The following is a 22,098-nucleotide window of genomic DNA, read 5'->3' on the forward strand; positions in this document are numbered from 1 at the left end:
ACAAAATTTGCTGGGATTACATACAGCAGAAGAAATGAAGTTGGAGGTCAAAGATATTTTAAAAAATACTGTCAAGATGTGAATGTGGGCTGGGGATATAGTTCAGTTGGTAGAGTGCTTGCCTCACATGCAAAGGCCCTAGGTTCAATTCCAGCACAGCAAAAAAGATGTGAATATATCAAACAACTCTCACAAATGTTTCCTGGGATTGTCTCACAGTTTATCAAGGTCTATTTATTATATCACTTTGAACAAGATAGTTGATTCCAGATTTTAAGTAAAGTATGTTTTTAAAATTCACAGTAAATCGAGTATACCCCAAAGTCAATAAAAAGACACATTTTATAGTAGTCTATAAAAGCCTTTGCTAAGTTTGATAAAATAGTAAAGCTTCTATTTAGGAACCATGCATTTTTTTTGTTTTAAGTATTTATGCTACAGGTCATGAAGTGAATTTTTGCAATGAAAACTGCAAGTTTCTCAAAACTTATATGAGACCTGTTTTTCCACTTGTCCTGTGACTGGTTGTGTCACATGAAGTTCACAGAGAGAAACAGCATGCAACCACTGTTGCAAAGTTGTTCATTAAAAAGCAACAGGCAGCTGGAGAACAAATTCTGTATATATTTCTGGAAGAATTCTACCATTGCAAGTCTTCTCAGGGTGAGAAGTGATATCCTGTCTTTTATAATATTTTAAAAGTGAAATGCCAATGATTAAACTGCCAGAGAATAGGGTATACCTTTTGAAGCCCCACTTATGAAAGATGTTTGTAACCAATTTGCCAAAATTACCAAGGTTTATTCATATAATGTGTGTAGAAATTTTTTAAGAGAATGAAATTGTCTGAGAAAACTGAAGCCCAATACCAGATACAAATCTATTAAGTACTGAACACAATAAAAAGGATTAGCAAATGTCTGCAAAAAAGAAATGGAAGAAAAAAAAATCTAACAATCGACCAGTTTTTAAAGAGCTATGGAATAAATTAGTCACAGATAAAATCCCAGAAGGGACATCAGAAGACCCACAAATATTTATGGCATGAACAAAAAACTGCATGCAGGAGTTTGCAAATGTCCAATTACAAGGATACAACTCTCTCAAGTAAAAGATGAAAGTTAAGAAAATTCTAATTAAAAAAAAAACTACAAAAGAAAAACCAGTTTTTAGTATGTACAATTTTTAAATAAATAATTTTATACATTTTCCCACAATATTTTGTTAAAATCACTAGTTTATTTTTAAAATTTCCTAGAGTATGTATTAAAAACTTTTATGAACCTTATTTTTTAAAATTTTTTAGTTGTACATGGACATAATCCCTTTTTTAAAAATTTATTTTCATGTGTTGCTGAGGATTGAACCCAGTGCCTCACACATGCAAGGTAAGTCCTCTGCCACTGAGCTACAACCACAGCCCCAGCATTTGTGAATTTTTAAATAATATGAAAGTAAATGATGCAGGGAGTAAAATATATAATCTTAAATGTCTTCCAACTTTATCTAATTCTACAACAAATTTATCTAATTCTACAAGAGTTATTTTCAGATCTGTAGCTTGAACATAGTAGTTCTTAATTATATAGGACGAATTATTTGAAACCTTCATAACATACTCAACTTCAATATAATTTTGGTATATGAAAAATACATGTAAACAAGTAACAAATTATCTTAAAGTTAATATTATCTTCAATATAATTTATGAAGTTAATTTGTGGATATGAATAATTAAGGAGTAGGAGGTGAGAAATCTAACAAAAATTTAATGTACGATTTACCATTTTGAGATACAACTAGAATAATAAGCAAACTTTGCTAAGGAAAAAGAGAAGAGATTCATAAATATTTGTTTTATAATGATTTAAAAATACCTTTTATGAAATAAGAACCAAAAATATACTGACTTTATTAATCAGATAAATTTATGTTAATATTTACATCTGGTCATGATTCATTGCAAAGCTCATAAACAATATGACAAAAATCTTAATGACAAAATCATTAGCTAGGGAAGGTTTTTTTTTGTTGATCTAATGCAATATTAAGCACACTCTGATGAAAATTCTTCTAAAATGGTTTGTATGTTCAAGTGCCTCCAAGGACTAAGAAACATGAACACTGGGATTTTAAGAGTTTTCACCATGATTTATAGTTCTAATATTAGGTTCATCCTAGTTCATAATACTTTAAGAAACCAAAGGAAAATACATAATCATTGCTCAGGAGAATACAGTTGGGGGGAGGGAGATAGTATTTAAATAAAAAAGAGTAATGAAACATGAATGTGGAATTTTTAAAAATTAAGTTTAAACTTGATATTACACACTGTTTATAAGTTAGTTAACCTAAAGGCCCTCTGTATTAAAGAAACTCAGATACAGGCAACCAAGACACAGTGGTAAAGAACAAGTATAATGGAACTGATATTCTGGGTCTGTCACATATTTTATGTGATCAAGGAGAAACAATTTGATATCTAAAGACTCAGGGTTTTTTGTTGTTGTTTTGTTCTTCTTCTTTTTTTTTTAATCTGTAATACACAGATAATGACCATAATGCCTAAGGTATAAGATTATGATGTGGATCAACTAAGATGTAAGCACTGCACTGAAAGCCTGAAGCAGAATCTTTTGACACAAAGGAAGCACTACTGCTACATGCTACTGTTTTAACACTACAATTACAGGAAGGTAGGTTAGCCACTGCTGTAGATGGCCAAATAAAGGGACATTATTACTTCTTCCTTCTCTCTCTCTCTCTCTCTCTCTCTCTTTTTTTCCTTATCTCCTAGTCTTGGGCTACATCCCGTCTCAAAATAAAAAATGAAAAAGACTGGGATAAAGCTCAGTGGTAAAATGCCCCTGGGTTCACTCCACAGTGCAGCAAAAGAAAAACAAAATGTTGAACTCTAAAGAAAAAAAAACTTAAGACCTATGACTCCATCAATGTAAGATTTGTCATAACAAAAAGTCCTGAAAAGTTGAACTGGAAGAAAGCTATACCTCAAGAAAGTTGAAAATGTATACATAAATGAGTCACAGAAAGGTACATACCTGAGCTAAACAAAATATTGAACAAGTGTCTTACATAAGGAAGTGGTAAGATCTGAAGTATAGGATGAGATCAGACCAGGGAGCATGTTGAGTTAAAAGATAGGGATTTTGTGTTGTTAAAAATTAAGCACGATGATAGGTATTGAATATACTGTTGAAATTATCAAATAATGTTTCAGAGGGGTATATTAAAGTTCAAACTCCTAAAATATTTGAATTTACACAGCAGTGTTGAATTGTGAATGACTTGGGCTTTGCATTCAACTGGTAACAAAGTACATATTAGCTAGAATAATTTTAACTTCTGTGCAGATACAACTGTTCTTTCAGGACTACCCTATTAGCTATTTCACTGATGGAACCAACTAATTTTTGCTTTTATGTTTTATCATGTAAATGTTTGGATGTCTGCAAAATCTTGATTACAATATATTAACGAGTTAAATTTAGGGGAGCTTTTCATAAGTGGATAAATTGTTTCAAAACAAAAAGCAGAATTTAAATTCTTTTTATCTATGTTGTCTAAATCAATAAGTTTAAAAACAGGCAAATATTATTGAATATGATGACACCAAAGGATGACCACAATATATTAGAGTTAAAACAAAAGTAAGTTATATAACATCATGTAAAGTACAATTCCATCATTTAGGACAAAGACACAGACATACAGAAAAATGGGCTGAGTATGAATCTTTTTTTTTTTTCCTAATCTTCTGAATCAAGAACACTTAGCACTGAGTATATCCCCACTCCTTTGTTATGTTTATTGTGAGACAGGGTCTTTGAAGGATGCCCAGATTGGCCTGAAACTTGTGAGCCTCCTAAGCAGCTGTGATTACAAGTGTACACCACCTCTTCCAGTTCAATGTAAGTATTAACATTGGCCATCGAGTAAGAAGTGGTCGCCATTCATAATAAGCACTGGTAAGTAGAGAAACTGCATTTTCTAGTACGTACATTTCTGGTATTATTTTTTATAAAGTGAACACCACTATCCTTTTATTTAATAAACATGAATCTTAGTTATACTGGTTGATCAAAAGATTAAAATAAAGATGTCTTAGTTATCAAAAAAGTATCCACTCACATGTTTATACAATTTCAGAATGTCATTATTTTAACTTTTCTTATTCATTTATATTTTTAGGGGATAGTGCTTGAAATTAAAACTTGGGCCTCCATCACATTAAGCATATGCTTTACCAGTAAGCAATACCACCAGTCCTATCCTTTCTTACTTTAATTTGATAATTTAAAGACTACACATTAATTTTAAGATATATTTGAAATAACATTTTTAAAATTTAGAATATAAAAAGAATTTGAAAAAAAAACATTAAAATGTAAAGAAAAAGTGATTTACTTAATTTAAACAACATGAAAAATTAATGTTAACATCCTGATCCCCTCTCCACTACTTTTAAAGGGGGAAAAATTGGAATGGTATAAAAGACTACTTTTCTGTAATTCTTTCTCTGAAAACTGAGAACTAGATGTTATACCTGGAATCATTTTTTTCCTCTTACAAACACTTTTAGAAGATATATGACAGAATGCTATAAGGATATTTAACAACAAAAATGAAACCATGAAAAAAGGCAAAGCATATAATATTATGATATCAGATCTATAAGAGCTTCACAATATACCTTCCTTGACTCAGGATGATAGGGCTGAAGTCTTAAGTTCTATAAGGGGAGGTACCATTTTGTCAAGGTGAAAATATACATTTACCATTAGTGTCTAGTACAATATAAGCACTCTAATAAATATCTATTCAATAACTGAAAGAAATTAATCGATATATATTTTAAATATAAATGAATTACAGTAATGAATGCAAGAAAAGGAATGTAATGTCTCAAAGATCTTTACTGTTTTAATAGGTGACAAATGGCTGTTCTATTTCACATATTAATGACTATCTCAAGAAAACCACCAATGAAAATCAAGTCAAAAAACTTATAAATAACATTCAGGATCATAGGCAATGAGGTTTTCAGAAAAAAACACAGGAATCTGGGAGCAGTGGCACATGCCTGTAATCTCAGAGACTCAAGAGGTTGGGGCAGGAGGATTACAAATTTGAGGCCAGCACTGGCAACTTAAGGAGACCCTGTTTCAAAATAAAAAAGTTTTGGGGATATAACTCAGAAGTAGAGTACCCCTGGGTTCAATCCCCAATATTGGAAAAAAAAAAGGCATAGGTAGTAGAAATAATATAAAAATAATATATATCCAGTGTAATTTGCCTCTAACAGTTATAGTGTATAGAATAAAATGGCTTAAAGTTTTCACTGAAATATGTTTCTATTATTCAACTGAAACAACTATTAACACTAGAGCTAAAGATGATGCACTGGCATACTGTATAATATAAAGTGTCTAAAAATTATATATAAATCTTTACATAAGTAGTAACCAAATTATTAAATTTTAATATGCTTAACTTATAAACATACTTAAACACTTTAATCTTGCTTGTTTATACCATCTATTGATTTTCTTAAATTAGCCTATGAAAGAACACTTAGCATAGGTAATTTTGGAAAATCTGCCATTATAACCTTTTTTCCTTAACTGTTTACCTCTTTCTCCTTTAGAAATTGAGACAAGAAATTGAACTATTTCTCAGGAAAAAAAGATGTGTAAGAAAAAGGAAAATTATCAGGCCAGACTGTCTTCATAACTATGGTGTAAGTGAAGAAATGGATGAACATATCACAGAATAAGAGAATCTCCAACTGAATTGAAAGGAAACAGATCTCCTGTCCAGGAGTTGGCAGTTATAAACTAGGTAGATTAATGGATAAGAAGACTAGGGAAGAGCCAAAGGCAACAAATACCTGGACTAAGCATTGCATGAAGACTAAATAAATAACACATTACATATGTTGTTTTCTAGTGGATCGTATGTTTTTAAGAGTAATAAGGTACACATGCACATAAGGTATTAGCAAGTTAATAGAAGTATTTTATTATTATTTTTTAAATATCTTTTTAGTTGTAAGTAGACATAATACCTTTCTTTCATTTATTTATATGTGGAGCTGAGGATAGAACCCCATGCCTCACATGTGCTAGGTTAGCACTCTACCAGTGAGCCACAACCCCAGTTTGTATTTTATTATTTTACATTTCTATCAAATGGAAATGTGTGAAAACTACAATGTTAAAAAAGAATCCACTGAGGCAACCCTGTTTGGGAGTGAGAAAGCCTAGAATGCAGGAAACTCAACATTTAAGCTTCTTCTCACTACTGTGGGAAAACTACCTTAGCCTTGGAATCCTTTGGGGGAGGCAGATGTGATTGTATGGTCCCTTTCTTCCCTTAGCGTCCTCCCATAGCTTATCAGGGAGGAGTCTCTGATGTTCAGCAATTGGCCATGTCATGCCCAGCTACAGTTTGCTTTGCATTTGGTTTGCTTGGGTTGAAAATAAAGTAATGGGCTTCTTGAACCACTGATTATTTAATTTTGGAAATCTCAAAAATTATCTCATTATTTCTTCTGTCCCATTCTTTCTTCTATTTCTGTACTAATTATACAAGTTAGATCTTTTGACAGTGCCTGTCCTTTGGTTTGTTCTGTTTCCTTTTTCCTTTACTTCTTTTGCATTCCTTTTTTCTACTCTGTGCCTCCGTTTGGATAATTTTTATTCATCTATCTCCAAGTTGATTCATTTTATCTTCTCTGTTCATCTGCAGTTAAGTCTCCCCAGTAAGTTCTTACATTTCCGATACTGTATGCTTTTTAATTTCAGAATATTTAGAAGATAGAGTTTATATCTCTGAAGTTCTCTATTTTTTGACATTTTTCTTTAAAATAATGGTAATTATTTCAAACTCCTGTCTGCTAATTCCATTTTCTAAGTCACCTATTGGTCTTTTTCTTTTAGCTAATTTGTTTCCTGATACTGGATCATCTTTTCCTGCTTCTTGGATATCTTACAATTAAAAAAAAATTATATATTAAATACCACATATAAAAAACCAGTAAGGACACTGAAGTCAGCATTATCTGTCCCACTACCCTCCAGAGAAGACATCCTTCTCCTGCCAAGCAGATTAAATAAAGGGTGGATAAATTTTATCCAATGAGGAATTGAGCTGGATTGGCAACTTTAGGTATATTCAGTTTAGCTTTGATTTCAAATACCTCAAGGATGAGACTTACTTGGTGTTTATGTAGTCTCTTCCTATATTGTGACACCATTCAATGGAAATATAAAACAAACTACAAATATGAGTAATCAATATAAATCAAAATTTTTGAGTGGCCTCAGAGAAAAAAATTTTAAAGTGCAAAAAGTTGTTAAAGTATATTTCATTCAATATACCTACAGTACGATTATCACAACACCCAGTGAACATAAAGAACACTGAGAGCTGGGGTTGTGTCTCAGTGGTGGAGTGATTACCTTGCATGTGTGAGGCATTAGGTTTGATCCTCAGCACTACATAACAAGAATAAACAGTTATTGTGTTCACCTATAACTAAAAATATTTTTAAAAAAGAATACTGAGGTATTTTACTTTGTTTTCTTGTACATTTTCCATTTTTGTTATGTATTTTATGCATCTTAATTTGACTAGCCACATTTTAAAGGCAGAATAGCCACATACTGTTCTGGACAGCATGTCTGTAGTGTGGCTTTGTCTTAAGGAATATGAAACTTAGAGAAACTCAATTTCTTTTTGCCAGCATTCCCTCCCAGAAAAAACACCGTGGAACACTGGTTGTATGTCTGGAGCTCTTCCAGATTCCAATTTGTTACTCTTGCCCACAGGATTGATAAATGCCCCCTGCTTTCTCCTTCTGACAACAGAATCCCTCTGCATATACCCAGACAGGCAAACACGAGGAGTTAAAAAGAATACTCTACCTTCACCTACCTAGGAAGAAAAGTTCCCCTTCTGCAATTAATTCCTTTGGACCTCTTTGTGATATCAATCTATGACTTTTTCTAAAATCAGCTTTATTGAGACATAATTGATAACAAAAAATTTAACCATATAAGATGGATTTTGTATATTCTCAGTATGCTCTTGCTATGCACCACTCATTGCACATCTCATTTATATTACTAATTTCTAATTCCAGAATATCTTCCTCACCCCCAAAAGAAATCCCATACCCATTAGTAGTCATTCTCTTCTCCCCTCCAGCTTCCAGAAGTTGTATTCTACTTTCAGTTTCTATGGATTTATCTACTCTAGGCATTGCACCTAAATGGACTCTAAGTGGTCTTTTAAATCTTTTTTCACTTTGTGTGATGATTCCAAGGTTGTCATGTCATAGCATAATTTAACTCAATCCTGAAAATATCTCCCTGGAGATAATATCAGATTCCGCAGGTTAGCATTAATCACACATGACTGTTCCTCTTCTTTTTAGTAACTGTTGAAAGCCTCAAGTTGTTATCTGTGATTCTCATGTACTGCCCATAAACCAGGGTTCCTACATCTTCCTCTCTTCAGGTCCTATTAATTTACTAAAGCTGCTCTCAGAACTGAGAAATACCTCAATTAACTTTACCTACTTTTTAAAAATAAAGGATATTATAAAGGATAAAGATAACAGCTAGATGGAAGAGATCCACAGGGCAAGGTATGTGGGAAGGGCTTCTACAGGTATGTCACCATCCTCAGGTACACCTGTGTTCAACAATACAAAAGCTCATCCAAACTCTTTCTTTTGGGGCTTTTACTGAGGCTTCCTTACATAGACATGATTGATTACAACAATGGCCATTGATGATATCTCACCTCTGAGCCCTTCTTCTTTCCCTCAAAATTAAGGAGTGAGACTTAAAGTCTCAACTCTTTTATTATACTTTGGTCTATCTGGGGACCACCTGTCCCCAGCTACCAGTCACCTTGCTAGTTTTCAAAAGATAGTTTTATCATTCTGGAGGTTTCAAGGGTTTTAGGAGCTACAGGTCAGGAAGTGGGACAAATACCACATATATTTTTCATAATATCACAGGAACCTGATGTCAGAAATGTTGTATTGAGTATAATGTTGACTGTGTGAAGGCAGGAAAAAACACTTTGGGTTTTTATGTCCTTCATGGTTTTAACTTCTCCACATTTGTTGTCTTTTTGATTACAGTCAACCTGGTTGTTATGGTTTTGATTTGACATTTATCTAATGGACTAATAGTGTTGAACATCTTAGTATGTGCTTATTAGTCATATTTATTTTCATCTATATCTACTTAAATTCTTCGCCCACTTAAAAACTGGTTTATCTTTTTTAATCAATGAGTTTTAAGAGTTCATTATGACAGCAGCCCCTTATCAGATATATGATTTGCAAATATTTTCACCCATTCTTTGCAGTTTTAGTTTTTTGACAGTGAAATGCAAAAGCAGCATATAAGTTTGAAACTTTGATAAAGTCCACTTTAGTTTTCCTTTTTGCCTTGTTCTTTGGATGACATGTTTAAGAACCCATTCTCTAATCAAGATAATAAACATTTACTCCTAGTTGTTCTATACAAATTAGGATGACAGATCTTATATTAAGGTCTCTAATGGTCGAGTTAATTTCTGGGTATGATGAAGAAGGAGTAAAACTTCATGTTGATATTCAGTAGTATAGGGACCATTAATTGAAATGACTATTGTTTTCCACTGAATTATCTTGGTATCTTTATAAAACACCAAGAAAAAATAATGTGACGGTTTATTTCTAAATGTCCAATTCTATTCATGGATCTATGTGTCTATCCTTATGCCAGCACCACATATCTTGACTATTGTTGCTTTGCCATAGTTTAAAGAAGTGTTGAGTCCTCCAGCTTTATGTACTTCCTGTCTTCATGGATCCATCTGTTCTAAATAGTTCATACAATATATATCTGGTCCATTGAGATTTTATTGTTAATAAATATCATAGGAATAATATAAGTAGTCCTAGGATACAGGGTCTTTTGCTTTGTGTGCATACCTGTTTATTCTGAGATACTTTTGCTCTCAGAATTCATTCAATTGTATTTTCTGTTTTTGCATTTTTTTTTTTTTTTTTTTTTTTTTTTTTTGGTACTAGGGTTTGAACCCAGAGGCACTTTACAACTAAGCTACATTCCCCAATCCCAATACTTTTCATTTTTTAAATTTTGAGACAGGGTCCTGCTAAGTTTTTGAAGTTGTACTTGACCTTGCAACCCTTCTGTCTTAGCCTTCCAAGTCACTGGGATTGTAGGCTTGTGCCACCATGCCCAGCCCCTCCTTTAATGTTGATGCTATAGAATTTCAATGAGATCTTGAAACGTTTTCATAAACCCCTATATGAATACCTTCTATAGTTTAGTTATTTAGAAAAGACTTTGGAATGTGAATTTTGGAGGAAAAATGTTGAGTATGCTATAAAATACCCAGAATTTTATGTTTGACACTCTAACACATATTTCTAATTTTGGACTACAGGAGCGTTTCAAAGTTAGTATACATGTTTGGAATTCAATTTATTCTCAGCCAGGAGAGCAGAAGGACTCATCCAAGAAGAAATGGCCAACAAGGGATAAAAGGGAAGGTCTGAGAGATATTAACATTAAAGGGATTGTTTAGGACAAAGAACAGTAAAGAAAATAAATATAAACTGAATTCCAAACAAGTAAGGATAAAAATTCATGTGAGAGCTTGAAAGTGTTTCACTTTGCTAACAGAAATAGAATCTTTTAATATAAAACATATTTTGTGCATCAAAAGCAAAGCTGGCTTGGTGTGGTGGCATACACTTGTAATCCCAAGTTAGGGAGGCTGAGGCAGGAGAATCTCAAGTTCAAAGCCAGAATCAGCAACTTAGCAAAACCCTAAGCAATTTAGTGAGACCCTGTCACAAGATAAAACAGAAAGCTTTTTCCCTGGCTGGCAGCATGGAGGCCGCTTGATGCCTGGAGTTTACTGTAAAAGATGTAAACCAGCAAGAGTTTGTCAGAGCTCTGGCAGCCTTGCTTAAAAAGTCCGGCAAGCTGAAAGTCCTGGAATAGGTGGTCAAGCATCTCTCTCTATGTGAGAATGGGTTCTACACATAAGATGCTTCCACAGCATGGGACCTATACCTCTAGGGTGGCACTGGGGTTGGCTCCATGACCAAGATCTATGGGGGACATCAGAGAAATGGTGTCATGCCCAGTCACTTCAGCAGTGGCTCTAAGAGTGTGGCCCACAGCGTCCTCCAAGCCATAAAGGGGCAGAAAAGGGTGGGAAAGGACCAAGATGGGGGCCTTAAGCGGACATCTCAGGGACAGAGAGATCTGGACAGACTCTCTGGACAGGTGGCAGCTGCCAATAAGAAGCATAGAACAAAATAAACTGCCTCATTTGTAAAACAAAACAAAACAAAACAAACACACATAAAGGACTGGGATTATGACTTTGTGGTTGAGTACCCCTGGGTTCAAGCCCTGGTACCAATAAAATAAGTAAAGCTGTACCCTGAGGTCAACTTATTCACCCTAAATTTATGTTCTACTATAATTCTCTCCTTCAACTCTAAAGAAGTTAATGATAGTTATAAAACTTGGCTCTACTTCTGTTTGGAGACAAATCTTTTGGATACTTAGTTTCCTAATCTATAAAATATTAAAGAAAATGGATCAGATATTTCTCAAGGTTTCCTTCTGTTGACAATGCTTAGATTTTATATAAGCATAACTATATAAAACTCATTTAAGAGATGAATACTATAAGCTACACATAAAAAAATTAGCACAATTTAAAAGACCTGATATAAAAGTCAAAGGAAATATTATCAATTCAGATATCAGAGAAATTTTTAGAAATATATAATTCTTCTATTTGAAGTAAAAACGGATGTAACATGTAGGTAAATGTATTAACAAAATTAGAATATTTTCCTAGGAATATTTACTGGAGAACAGTAGGAATTTATTCTTTTTAAAAAGTCAGACCCAACATCTGAAAAACAGACCAGCAGGAAGAATAAGATACTTGTTCATCTGCATTTCTGTGACTTTTCTCACTTGGTATTATGTACAACTGTACTTTTATGTCTGCAGCAGGGCCAACTTCAGTACAAATCATATATTATTTTTATCATGTTGATTACATATGTTCACCAGTTTAGTTGTCTATATATGCTTGGTGTGGTTTGCAAATTCTCAGTGACAAAGTCCAGAGCATGGCATTTTCACAGAAAGTGTTTACTGTGAAATTTCTCCTTAGAAGTTTGCTTTGTTTTACGGCTTTGATCCATATGTCATACATAGTACTACATTTCAAATAATGGCATACATTTAAATTAAGTAAATGCTACACTTTGATACAACTTGACTACAGTAGGATGTGGTGGTTCTAGAGAGGACCTCATTTTCTTATGTGATTAGAGATGTGGTCAAATTTGAAGTCTGTTAGAATTTTCCAAACTATGCTTCTTCATTTTTATGGTGACTTGGTACTTACATTCTGTTATTCATCAACACTTCACAGAAATACTTGATTTGTCTGAATGAATTTTAAAACCCACAACTGAAGAAAATCAGAAAAACCTGGTTTAAATATCAAAAGATTTGGAATGAAAAGTATTTCTACAGGCCACACTTAGCAAGTTTTACTGATAACTGTACTTTGCAGAAACTGTTGCAGGATTGAACATAAGAACATAAACTTACTGGTAAATATCTTTCCTGAGGACAGACCGGCCAAGGGGATTGTCAGCCTGGGGAGCCATGGCAACAGAACCAATCTTCAAAACCATTGTGTCTTCCTTCAATGCCTGATTGACTGTAAGAGATGGACAGATACACTGTGGTTCTGTGCATAACTATACACAAGGAGAAATATGTGAAGGAATGGGATAGAGACACATTAAGACAACCAATAAATGAGGAAAAGTAAAAGTAAGAAATAATGTTGAAGCTAAAAATATTTGATGCTTTTCTTAACTCTATTTTTTTCAGATTCCACTTTGATTAAAATACATTAAAGTAAAATAACAATGAAAAAACAAGCAACTCTACCCCAACATTAAACTACATAATAATATTAAGTAATACTGAAGCCACAGGTTTATCTAATTTCACAATCTCATAAAACTGCATCTTTCTCACAAGCGATTTTGAGTCCTGGGTTTTTAACACTCTCTTATTATCTACAGACATATTAAAAGATATCAGTGAAATAAAAAATTCTTAACGACATCTTAATTTACATGATTAGTAATTAAAATTAAATACAAAATGCACTCTCTCTCACACACATCGAGTATAGCACCTTAAGTTCTAAAATGTCAGAGAAATATGATGACTATAATGTTGATGGAAAAGAGCAACTAGTTATTTAACACAAGAGAACATTTCAACATGTTATGTTAGGCACTTTAAATTTTAATAATTTCTACTGTGTGAGTGTTTGAGAAAAGTAACCGCACACCTGTTTAAAAATTCTACCTCCTAACAAAGTCTAAAAGTAACATAAGTAATCTTAGGAATCAAAAAAGGTAAATGGATATGTGAATTATTTTTCTTTGTACTGAATAAGAGAATGTCATTTGTTCTCATGAATTTCAAGCTTTTCTCATTGGCTAATCCAATGACTTCTCTAAGGACTATCTGGGATGGGTAGGGGACATATTTGTTAAATTTGACTCTTTATTTTCCAAAAGACAACTTCACTGTAGTAGGTTTGAACATTATTTAAATTTGTTAACAATATATAATTTTTAAATTTTTGAAGCAAAAATATATTGTAACATAATTTCTCTCAAGGAACTATCATCTGCTACAAACAGCATAGAAAAGGAAAGACTGCAAGACTTCAGGAATATCCTGAACAGAACATGTCTTACAAAAGCATACAATCCATATTTCCGAAACTGTGGTGCTCAAGGAATGCAAATGCTAGGAGATTATTTCCAGCTGCTTCAACAATACACTTGGTATGGTCTGACTTAAAAAGAAAGTTGAAATTAAGAAAATCAGAAAAAAATAAGAAGAAAGATATTCAGCAAGGAAAAGGAGCCAGAATAAGATGACAATAAAGGGAATGGAAGAAAGTCAAACAGTAGAGAGGTTAGGAGGTGGGAGGGCAGCAAAAGGAAGAGAAAGAGATGAATTATCATCATTAATACTACCATGTGGATGCCACAGTCAAGATAATAAATTTTAAAATGTCCAATACAAAGAGAGATCAAACAGAACTACTTCTTATGCAGCCGCAGTATTTTCAAATGACTTGCAGTCTGTCTTGATTATAGGTCCTCATACAATGAACACTGTTTACATTTCACAGATCTTGCATTTTATGCCAAGCTTATCAAATAGTTCCATGTGGGTAAAAAACCTCTGATTAAGCAGCAGGCAACAATTAAATCAATAAATAGTAAGCCTGGAGAATAGACCATTCCACAAAAGTGCAATTAGTGTACTTGCTAACTGTTCTTCCAGGCTACAGATACTACCCACCAGATGAAGTCTGAATTGTAATAGAAACACTGCAGTAAATGAGGCACATATGGAAGAAAAATGACGTACTTAGTGTTACATACAAGGCCAGATCCGAAAACAGAATTCTGTTTCTGTTATAGCCAAAAGTGTTCTCAGTAAATTATACTGACAATGAAGTTATTTTATACACACAGAAACATACACACACACACACACACACACACACACACACACACAACATACACATGCAAGCACACATACAAGCAAATACCTACATATGAGTATACCTGGGTAAAGGGAACTCAGTGGAGATTATTCATAAACTAGATCAAAATAACATTTTATTAAAATATTCATCTTATCAGAAAATTTCATTGATATATAAGCAAAAATTAAAAATGTATTTATTCAAGACAGTGCCTTGAGTCATTTCTTCAGTTACTTTATAGCTAGAAAAAAAAAGCTTCCTGTCTTGGGTTTATTTCACCTGCATTTAATAGTTGGGCCATATGAGGAAATATTCACTCTTAAAGCATTTTCAACATGAAAATAAATGCCTTCCTTCTTTAACTGTATTTTTAAAAACTGAACCTCATGAGGAACTTATCACCATAGAAGACTCACACCAGATCCAAAACACAGTCCTCTATTCTGAAATAAAAAGTTTAAGTTGGAAGTAAAACACCTGCAGATCTAGAATCTTGACATTAATTGCACATAATGCAAACAATACTGAGGTTGAAATCAGATTTTCAATATCACTTCTCTAGAATATTACAATGTTAAATATATTGTCATCATTAAATTTCAGACAATTTAAAAGTTTTACATTAAATATCAATAATTCTAAATCTGTAAGATTTTATTCATTTGGGGGTCAAAAGTTTGTGTATGTGTGTGTGTGTTCATGCAGATGCATAGCAAATAAGTATGTTTGTAGCAAATAAGTAGACTATAAATCAGTGAAATCCTGAGATGCATCAGTAACCAAAAGTTTAGACAAAGCATTGAATTTTCATGCAATTGTCAGATAATGTAAGACTAGAGCTTAAACTACTCTTTTTAAAGCTAAATATGAAATAAAAGTGTTTGGAGATTTTGACATTTTTGAAGATTTTCAAAATAAATTCAATATAATAAAACATCTAAAGTTTCAAGAGTTTTGAAAACTGTCACTGTATAAGGCTATAGTTTTATAAAGCCGTAACTATTATGACAGCCCAACACAAAGTCATTAACAAAGGTTTTAATTAGTTACTGCCATATTAGCAGTTAAAGACAGAAGATTCAATAAGTGTGCAATCTCAAGAACATTATGCGTATTAAGGGGAAAATTAGTTTATGAATCATCTCTGGCACAGATTACTCATCACTTTAAGGAAAGTTTGCTCTGTGGTATTTTTATAATAAAATGTGGGAAGTATGGTATAGTAATGTTTAGTTACACTATCATATGTTATAACCATTCATGAATACATTCTCAATTTCTTTAACTTGATAAACATATTATTCAAACTTTCTTTTAAAACCTTTCTATAATAAAATGAATAATATGCTCTTGATTCTATTTTACTACTCATTTAAGTAATGATATTTATTCTAATGGAACTGTGGCTTCTTTCATGACTTTCATAGTTACATTATAGCCTTAAGAAGTGTTAAATGGAAATATCCAGTCCTCCACATAAAATGTATTTAAAAATATATTCTGCACCAGAGTCCTGCATATGCTACACAAATCTCTTCCACTGAGCTACATCCATAGCCCTTTTTAGTTCTTATTTTGAGACAGGGTCTCATTAAATTGCCCAGGCTGACACCAAACTTGCCATACTCCTGCCTCAGTCTTCTGAGTGGCTAGGATTATAGGCATGTGTGCCAGCATACTGGGTTCTTTCTAAAAAAATTTTTTTTCTATAATTTGAAATGGGTAAAAGTAGTGAAAAAGAAAAAAATTTTTCTATAATTTGAAATGGCTAAAAATAGTGAATATAATATCAATTTTACATGAATGAAAAAATTTCCATTTCCATTTTCATGAATGAATTAAGTGCATGTAACATAAGAGTGGCAATGGGAAGAGATAAAATATCAAAAAATTGAGCAATATATCAAAATCTTTCAATATTTGGCAAGCATTTTTGTATTTATATTTTCACAACATGGCCATTTATAGCATATCAGCTAGACATGGATGCAGGTATAAGTAAATACAAATATATGTGTAGAGATCCACAAACATATGCACATACAAAGGACAAAACCAAAAAGGTAAAGTTATATACAGTACCTGTGCTAAACAAAAGGTTTAAAATATATAAAGGTATTATTATTAAAGATGAAAAGATTTGATATCTCTTAGCATTTTAAAGGTATGTATCTTTTTTAAAAAAACTTTTAATTGTAGATGGACACAATGTCTTTATTTTGTTTACTTAATTTTTATACGGTGCTGAGGATCAAACCCAGTGCCTCACACATGCTAGGCAAGTGCTCTACCACTGAGCCACAACCCCAGTACCAAGGTATGTACTTTTTGATCTATCCTTTTTCTAAAAATTAATATAATAGAACTACAAGCTATAAAAAGTACTACTTAAAAAAAATTCATAGAGCAAAGAATTAACCTAAAATTCCATAGAAAAATGTGAGAGATTACATATTCTAAAGATGTCCACATCTCCCATCTCATATGGTCTTATTTAAGGTGACATTAGGAACTACTTAGGCATCAGAACCCTGGAATTATACATTAAAAACTCCAGCACGACTACCACCAAAAAATAAGAGAAAAGAATCAGTTTAAAAAATAACAAGGCAAAAATCCAGAAATATTTTTGCAGTTACAATTAATTTGTGATTTCCCTAGTTATAGTTGACCAATGGAATTTAAAACCAAAAATATAAAAAATAAAAATTATGTGATGCAGCATTAGTTAATGATTATAACACAGTAAGCAAAGAACGAAAAACAAAATAAAACAAAAAATGCATAGAGGAAATAAAGCTGGTTTTTATTTCCTCCCTTTCTCAAATAGTTAAGATTCCTATTCCTTTTGACATATATACAATTAAATCAATGAAGCACATAACCTGTTTCAATAAACCTTGGGAAGTATGACAGAAAAATAAAGCTAGAGTTAAACTGTGAACTTCTGACCTCTCCCTCACCACAGCCCAGCACAGAGGTGCTACTAACACACCTGCTAGGAGAGGGTTCCCACTGCTTTTCCTGCTAACAGCACTATGCTTGCACACATAAACAATGTTCAGACACTGGAATGAATTCTGCTGTATTTAAACTGCCAAACAGGTTGATGGCTCCTCAAGATATAGATTTTAGCCAGGCATGGTGGTGCACACCTGTAATCTCAGTGGCTCGAGAGATTGAGGATTTCAAATTCAAAGACTCAGCAAAAATGAGGCGCTAAGCAACTCACTGAGACCCTGTCTCTAAATAAAATACAAAATAGGGCTGCGAATTTGTCTCAGTGGTCAAGGGCCCCTGAGTTCAATCCCCCGTCCCCCAAAAAAAGAAATTGTTGTGTGTTTTTTTTTTTTTTTTTTTTTTGTGTGTGTGTGTGTGTGGGTGTGTGTACACAGAATGTGATATGTGATATGTGGTAATATATACAGAATTATCACATGATCATTCCTCTCTAGGCTATAAGCCCACAAGAACTGAAAACAAGGTTCCCACAGACACTGGACTTTCAGTGTTCATAACTCACATTAGTCAATCAAAAGGTGGAAATGACCCAAGTGTTCAACAGATGGATGGAGAAACAAAATGTGATATATAGCCATATTAAATAATATGATTTAACCACAAAAGTAATTAAGTTCTCATATATGTTACAAATTAGGTGAAGCCTGAAACCATTATGAAAATAAGCTAGATAAAAAAATAAATATATGATTCCATTTATTGAAATCTCCAGATTTGGTAAATCATAGAGAAAGAAAATAGATTAGAGGCTATCAGGGATTTGGGAACTTACTGCTTAACGGGTACAGAGCTTCATCTTGTGGTGGCAAAAACATTTTGGAAATGGATAATGGTGATGGTCACCCAAAATGTAAATGTAATTAATACAATGGAATTATTCACTTAACAATGGTTAACATGTTTTGTTATGCATATTTTAACACAATAAAAAAAATGGAAGGAAAAATGGTTTACAAATCAATGGCCAAGACATTTTATAGTTATTTACAGGCAAACTCTGTCTTAGGAGGTAACATTAATCATTATAAATAAGTTCCTTCTAAAGAAGACCATGTAGGAGTGGTGAACAATACTGACATGGACAGCAAAAACAAGTCCGTCACGTAGGTATCTTTTACAGATAAGGTTAGTTACAAAAACTTCATGCAAATGAGCTCTATAATGAAGATCTAACTGAAGCAAAAGAGTAGTTTATTGTGAAAATGTGTCCTCCACAATAAAACACTGAAGACTTTAAAGAATTAGTCAGTATATCACATCAACTAGATAAAATATTTTAAGAAAACCAAGCAAATTTTGGATATGGATCAAATACCCACATTGAAGAATAGCCATATCTGATTCAGGAAGATTTACCGGTAAAAATACAACTGGACCCATATATTAAAAGCCTCAGTCGGGCTGGCTAATACAGAAAAATCAACCTACTAATACTGTTTTATGTTCTTGGTCCAGTTTTAAAATTTTATAAATGAATGATGAAGCATATGCATTTGGTATATATTTCAAAATGCATACTTGTGAACAATATTGGTAATTTATGGTGTGAAGCATGTTTTCAGAAAAGAAACCCTATGGAGGTAGGGTTACAGAACAGTGGTAGACTATGTGCTTAGCATGTGTGAGGCCTTGGGTTCAAACCTCAACCAAAAGAATGAAAAGGAGAGGAGGATCCAAGATGGCGGACTAGAGGGAGGCAGCGTTCCTTGTTGCTCCATAACTCCGGTTTCAAACAGAGGATATCTGTTTCTTGGTGAGGCAGTTTTTGCTGCTTATCGATCCCCTGCTGTTTATCCCATTTGTCTGCTGTGATCACCTGCAGTCTTCCAGCATATGGATGTCTTTTTTGAGTGCAGATTGCTCACTGTCAGGCGCCTATCATCCGCCATTTGCCTTCCTCTCGCCTATCCATCGCCTGCCTTACACCTACCCATCACCCAATCCACGAGGTTCACCTCCAGATCGTCCGACAACAGTCAGCGATCTGATCACCGACCGCCAGTGGAGCACCAGCTGCCTGCTGTTGCCTGGAAGTTCACTGTTACAGTACCTACAGGTTTGATTATACGTGGCTGCTGCCATTTTGAGACAACAGCCAGGCCCCGTAGGAACCCTGGCTGGACTGACTAAGCCCCATCTCCAGGACCCCTCAGCCCGACCGATCACTCCCTGCCCCTGGGGCCCTCACATCAACTGACTGACTACTCCTGCCGCCAGGACCCCCAGACCAACTGATTGCACCCAGCCTCCAGGATCCCACAACCACACCAAACACACCGGACTTCTAGGACCCCTGCCCGACCAATCGAGACCCGCCTCCACGACCTCCAGCTGACCACGTCCACACCCTGAGCTGCAGCTCCCCATTTGCCAACACATTTTGAAGCCAGAGCGGTCATCTTGGATAATCCTAGAAGCTGGAGCTCCGATCTTTAGGTGGGGCAAATCCCATCTTGAGACGCCTGCTGGAGGCTTGAGGCTCATTGTCAGGTACCTCTCATGCATCAGGCTACTGAAGACTGGGAGGTTTCATTACTATATGAGTGTTATACTGTAGATTTTCTTTTTTCTCCTTATTGAAAAATTTTAAGTTTTTATTTCTTTACTTTTCTGGCTCTCTTTTCCTTTTATTTACCTGTTCCCCCAGTGTCTCTTTCTCCCTTTTTTGCATGCTAATATCCAATTTCTTTTGATTACACTCTCACCCTTTCTATTTTCTAGAACTTCTGTATATTCTTTTCTTATCCCATTAACACCTTCTACATCCCTATGCATCCTCTTTGTCCTCCATTAGAAACTGCAGACCTTATTACAAATCTGTTTGTTTTACTGAAGAAAATATTTGAACTTATTCTGTTTATTATGACAATTTTGTTATTGTCCTCATAGGGGCTATTTGGTCTACGATTGCATAGTGTCTGAATTGGGCACTGCTAATATTGATTTCCCCTTAAAGAAAAGGTTTTGGAAACTTATAGGGCCACTATAAGCCCATAGGGGGAAATCTGTAATACCCCAGATCTGCACTGCTAGAGGGGAAGATACATGAACAACATGAAAAAAAGGGAAGAAAATGATCCAAACAAATCTAGATTCTGTATTAATAGAATCCAATGACAGTATGTTAGAAGAAATGTCAGAAAAGGACTTCAGATTATACATGATTAAGATGATTCGCGAAGCAAAGGATGAGATAAGAGAGCAAATGCAGGCAATGAATGATAATACCAATAAGCTGAAAGAGCACCTGCAGGAAGCAAAAGATCATTTCAACAAAGAGATAGAGATTCTCAAAACAAAACAAAACAAAACAAAAAACGGAAATCCTTGAAATGAAGGAAACAATAAACCAAATAAAAAACTCAATGGAAAGTCACCAAAAGACTAGACCACTTGGAAGACAGAACCTCAGACAATGAAGACAAAATATTTAATCTTGAAAATAAAGTCACCCAAACAGAGAAGATGGTAAGAAATCAGGAACAGAATCTCCAAGAACTATGGGACATCATGAAAAGACCAAATTTAAGAATTATTGGGATTGAGGAAGGCACAGAGATGCAAACCAAGGGAATGAACAACCTATTCAATGAAATAATATCAGAAAATTTCCCAAACCTGAAGAATGAAATGGAAAATCATAAAAAAAGAGGCTTACAGAACACCAAATGTACAAAATCACAACAGATCCACACCAAGGCACAGTATAATGAAAATGCCTAACATTCAAAATAAAGATAGGATTTTGAAGGCCATGACAGAAAAGCATCAGATTACATATAGGGGGAGACCAATACGGATAGCAGCTGACTTCTCAACCCAGACTCTAAAAGCTAGAAGGGCCTACAATAACGTATTTCAAGCTCTGAAAGAACATGGTTGCCAACCAAGAATCCTATACCCAGCAAAACTAACCTTCAGATTTGAAGATGAAATAAAATCCTTCCATGATAAACAAAAGTTAAAAGAATTTATAAATAGAAAGCCTGTGCTACAGAATGTTCTCAACAAAATATTCCATGAAGAGGAAATGAAAAACAACAATGTAGGTCTACAAAGGGAGGTACTACCTTAGAGAAAAACCACTCAAAGGAGAAACTAAGTCAACTTAAAAACCAAAAATAAGTCAAATGACTGGGAATACAAATCATATCTCAATAATAACCCTGAACGTTAATGGCCTAAACTCATCAATCAAAAGACACAGACTGGCAGAATGGATTAAAAAGAAAGACCCAACAATATGCTGCCTGCAAGAGACTCATCTCATAGAAGAAGACATCCACAGACTAAAAGTGAAATGATGGGAAAAAACATACCACGTACATGGAATCAGTAAAAAAGCAGGGGTTTCCATCCTTATATCAGATAAAATGGACTTCAAGCCAAAGTTAG

General features: G+C 33.9%; 1 protein-coding gene and 1 pseudogene across 4 annotated transcripts in view; one reads left to right on the top strand and one right to left on the bottom strand.

Moving 5' to 3' along the window:
- Vps13b (vacuolar protein sorting 13 homolog B) overlaps positions 1-22,098 on the bottom strand; it is an 829,431-nt gene that overhangs the window by 289,332 nt on the left and 518,001 nt on the right. For all 4 annotated transcript variants that reach the window (XM_047551787.1, XM_047551802.1, XM_047551778.1 and 1 more), the window contains exon 30: positions 12,702-12,813. In XM_047551787.1, coding sequence (XP_047407743.1) covers positions 12,702-12,813 — 112 coding nt within the window. The remainder of the gene's footprint in view (positions 1-12,701; positions 12,814-22,098) is intronic.
- On the top strand, positions 10,958-11,381 carry LOC124987925 (40S ribosomal protein S19-like; annotated as a pseudogene).

The sequence above is a fragment of the Sciurus carolinensis genome, chromosome 1 (assembly GCF_902686445.1).
Source record: "Sciurus carolinensis chromosome 1, mSciCar1.2, whole genome shotgun sequence".
In the NCBI taxonomy this organism is placed as follows: domain Eukaryota; kingdom Metazoa; phylum Chordata; class Mammalia; order Rodentia; family Sciuridae; genus Sciurus; species Sciurus carolinensis.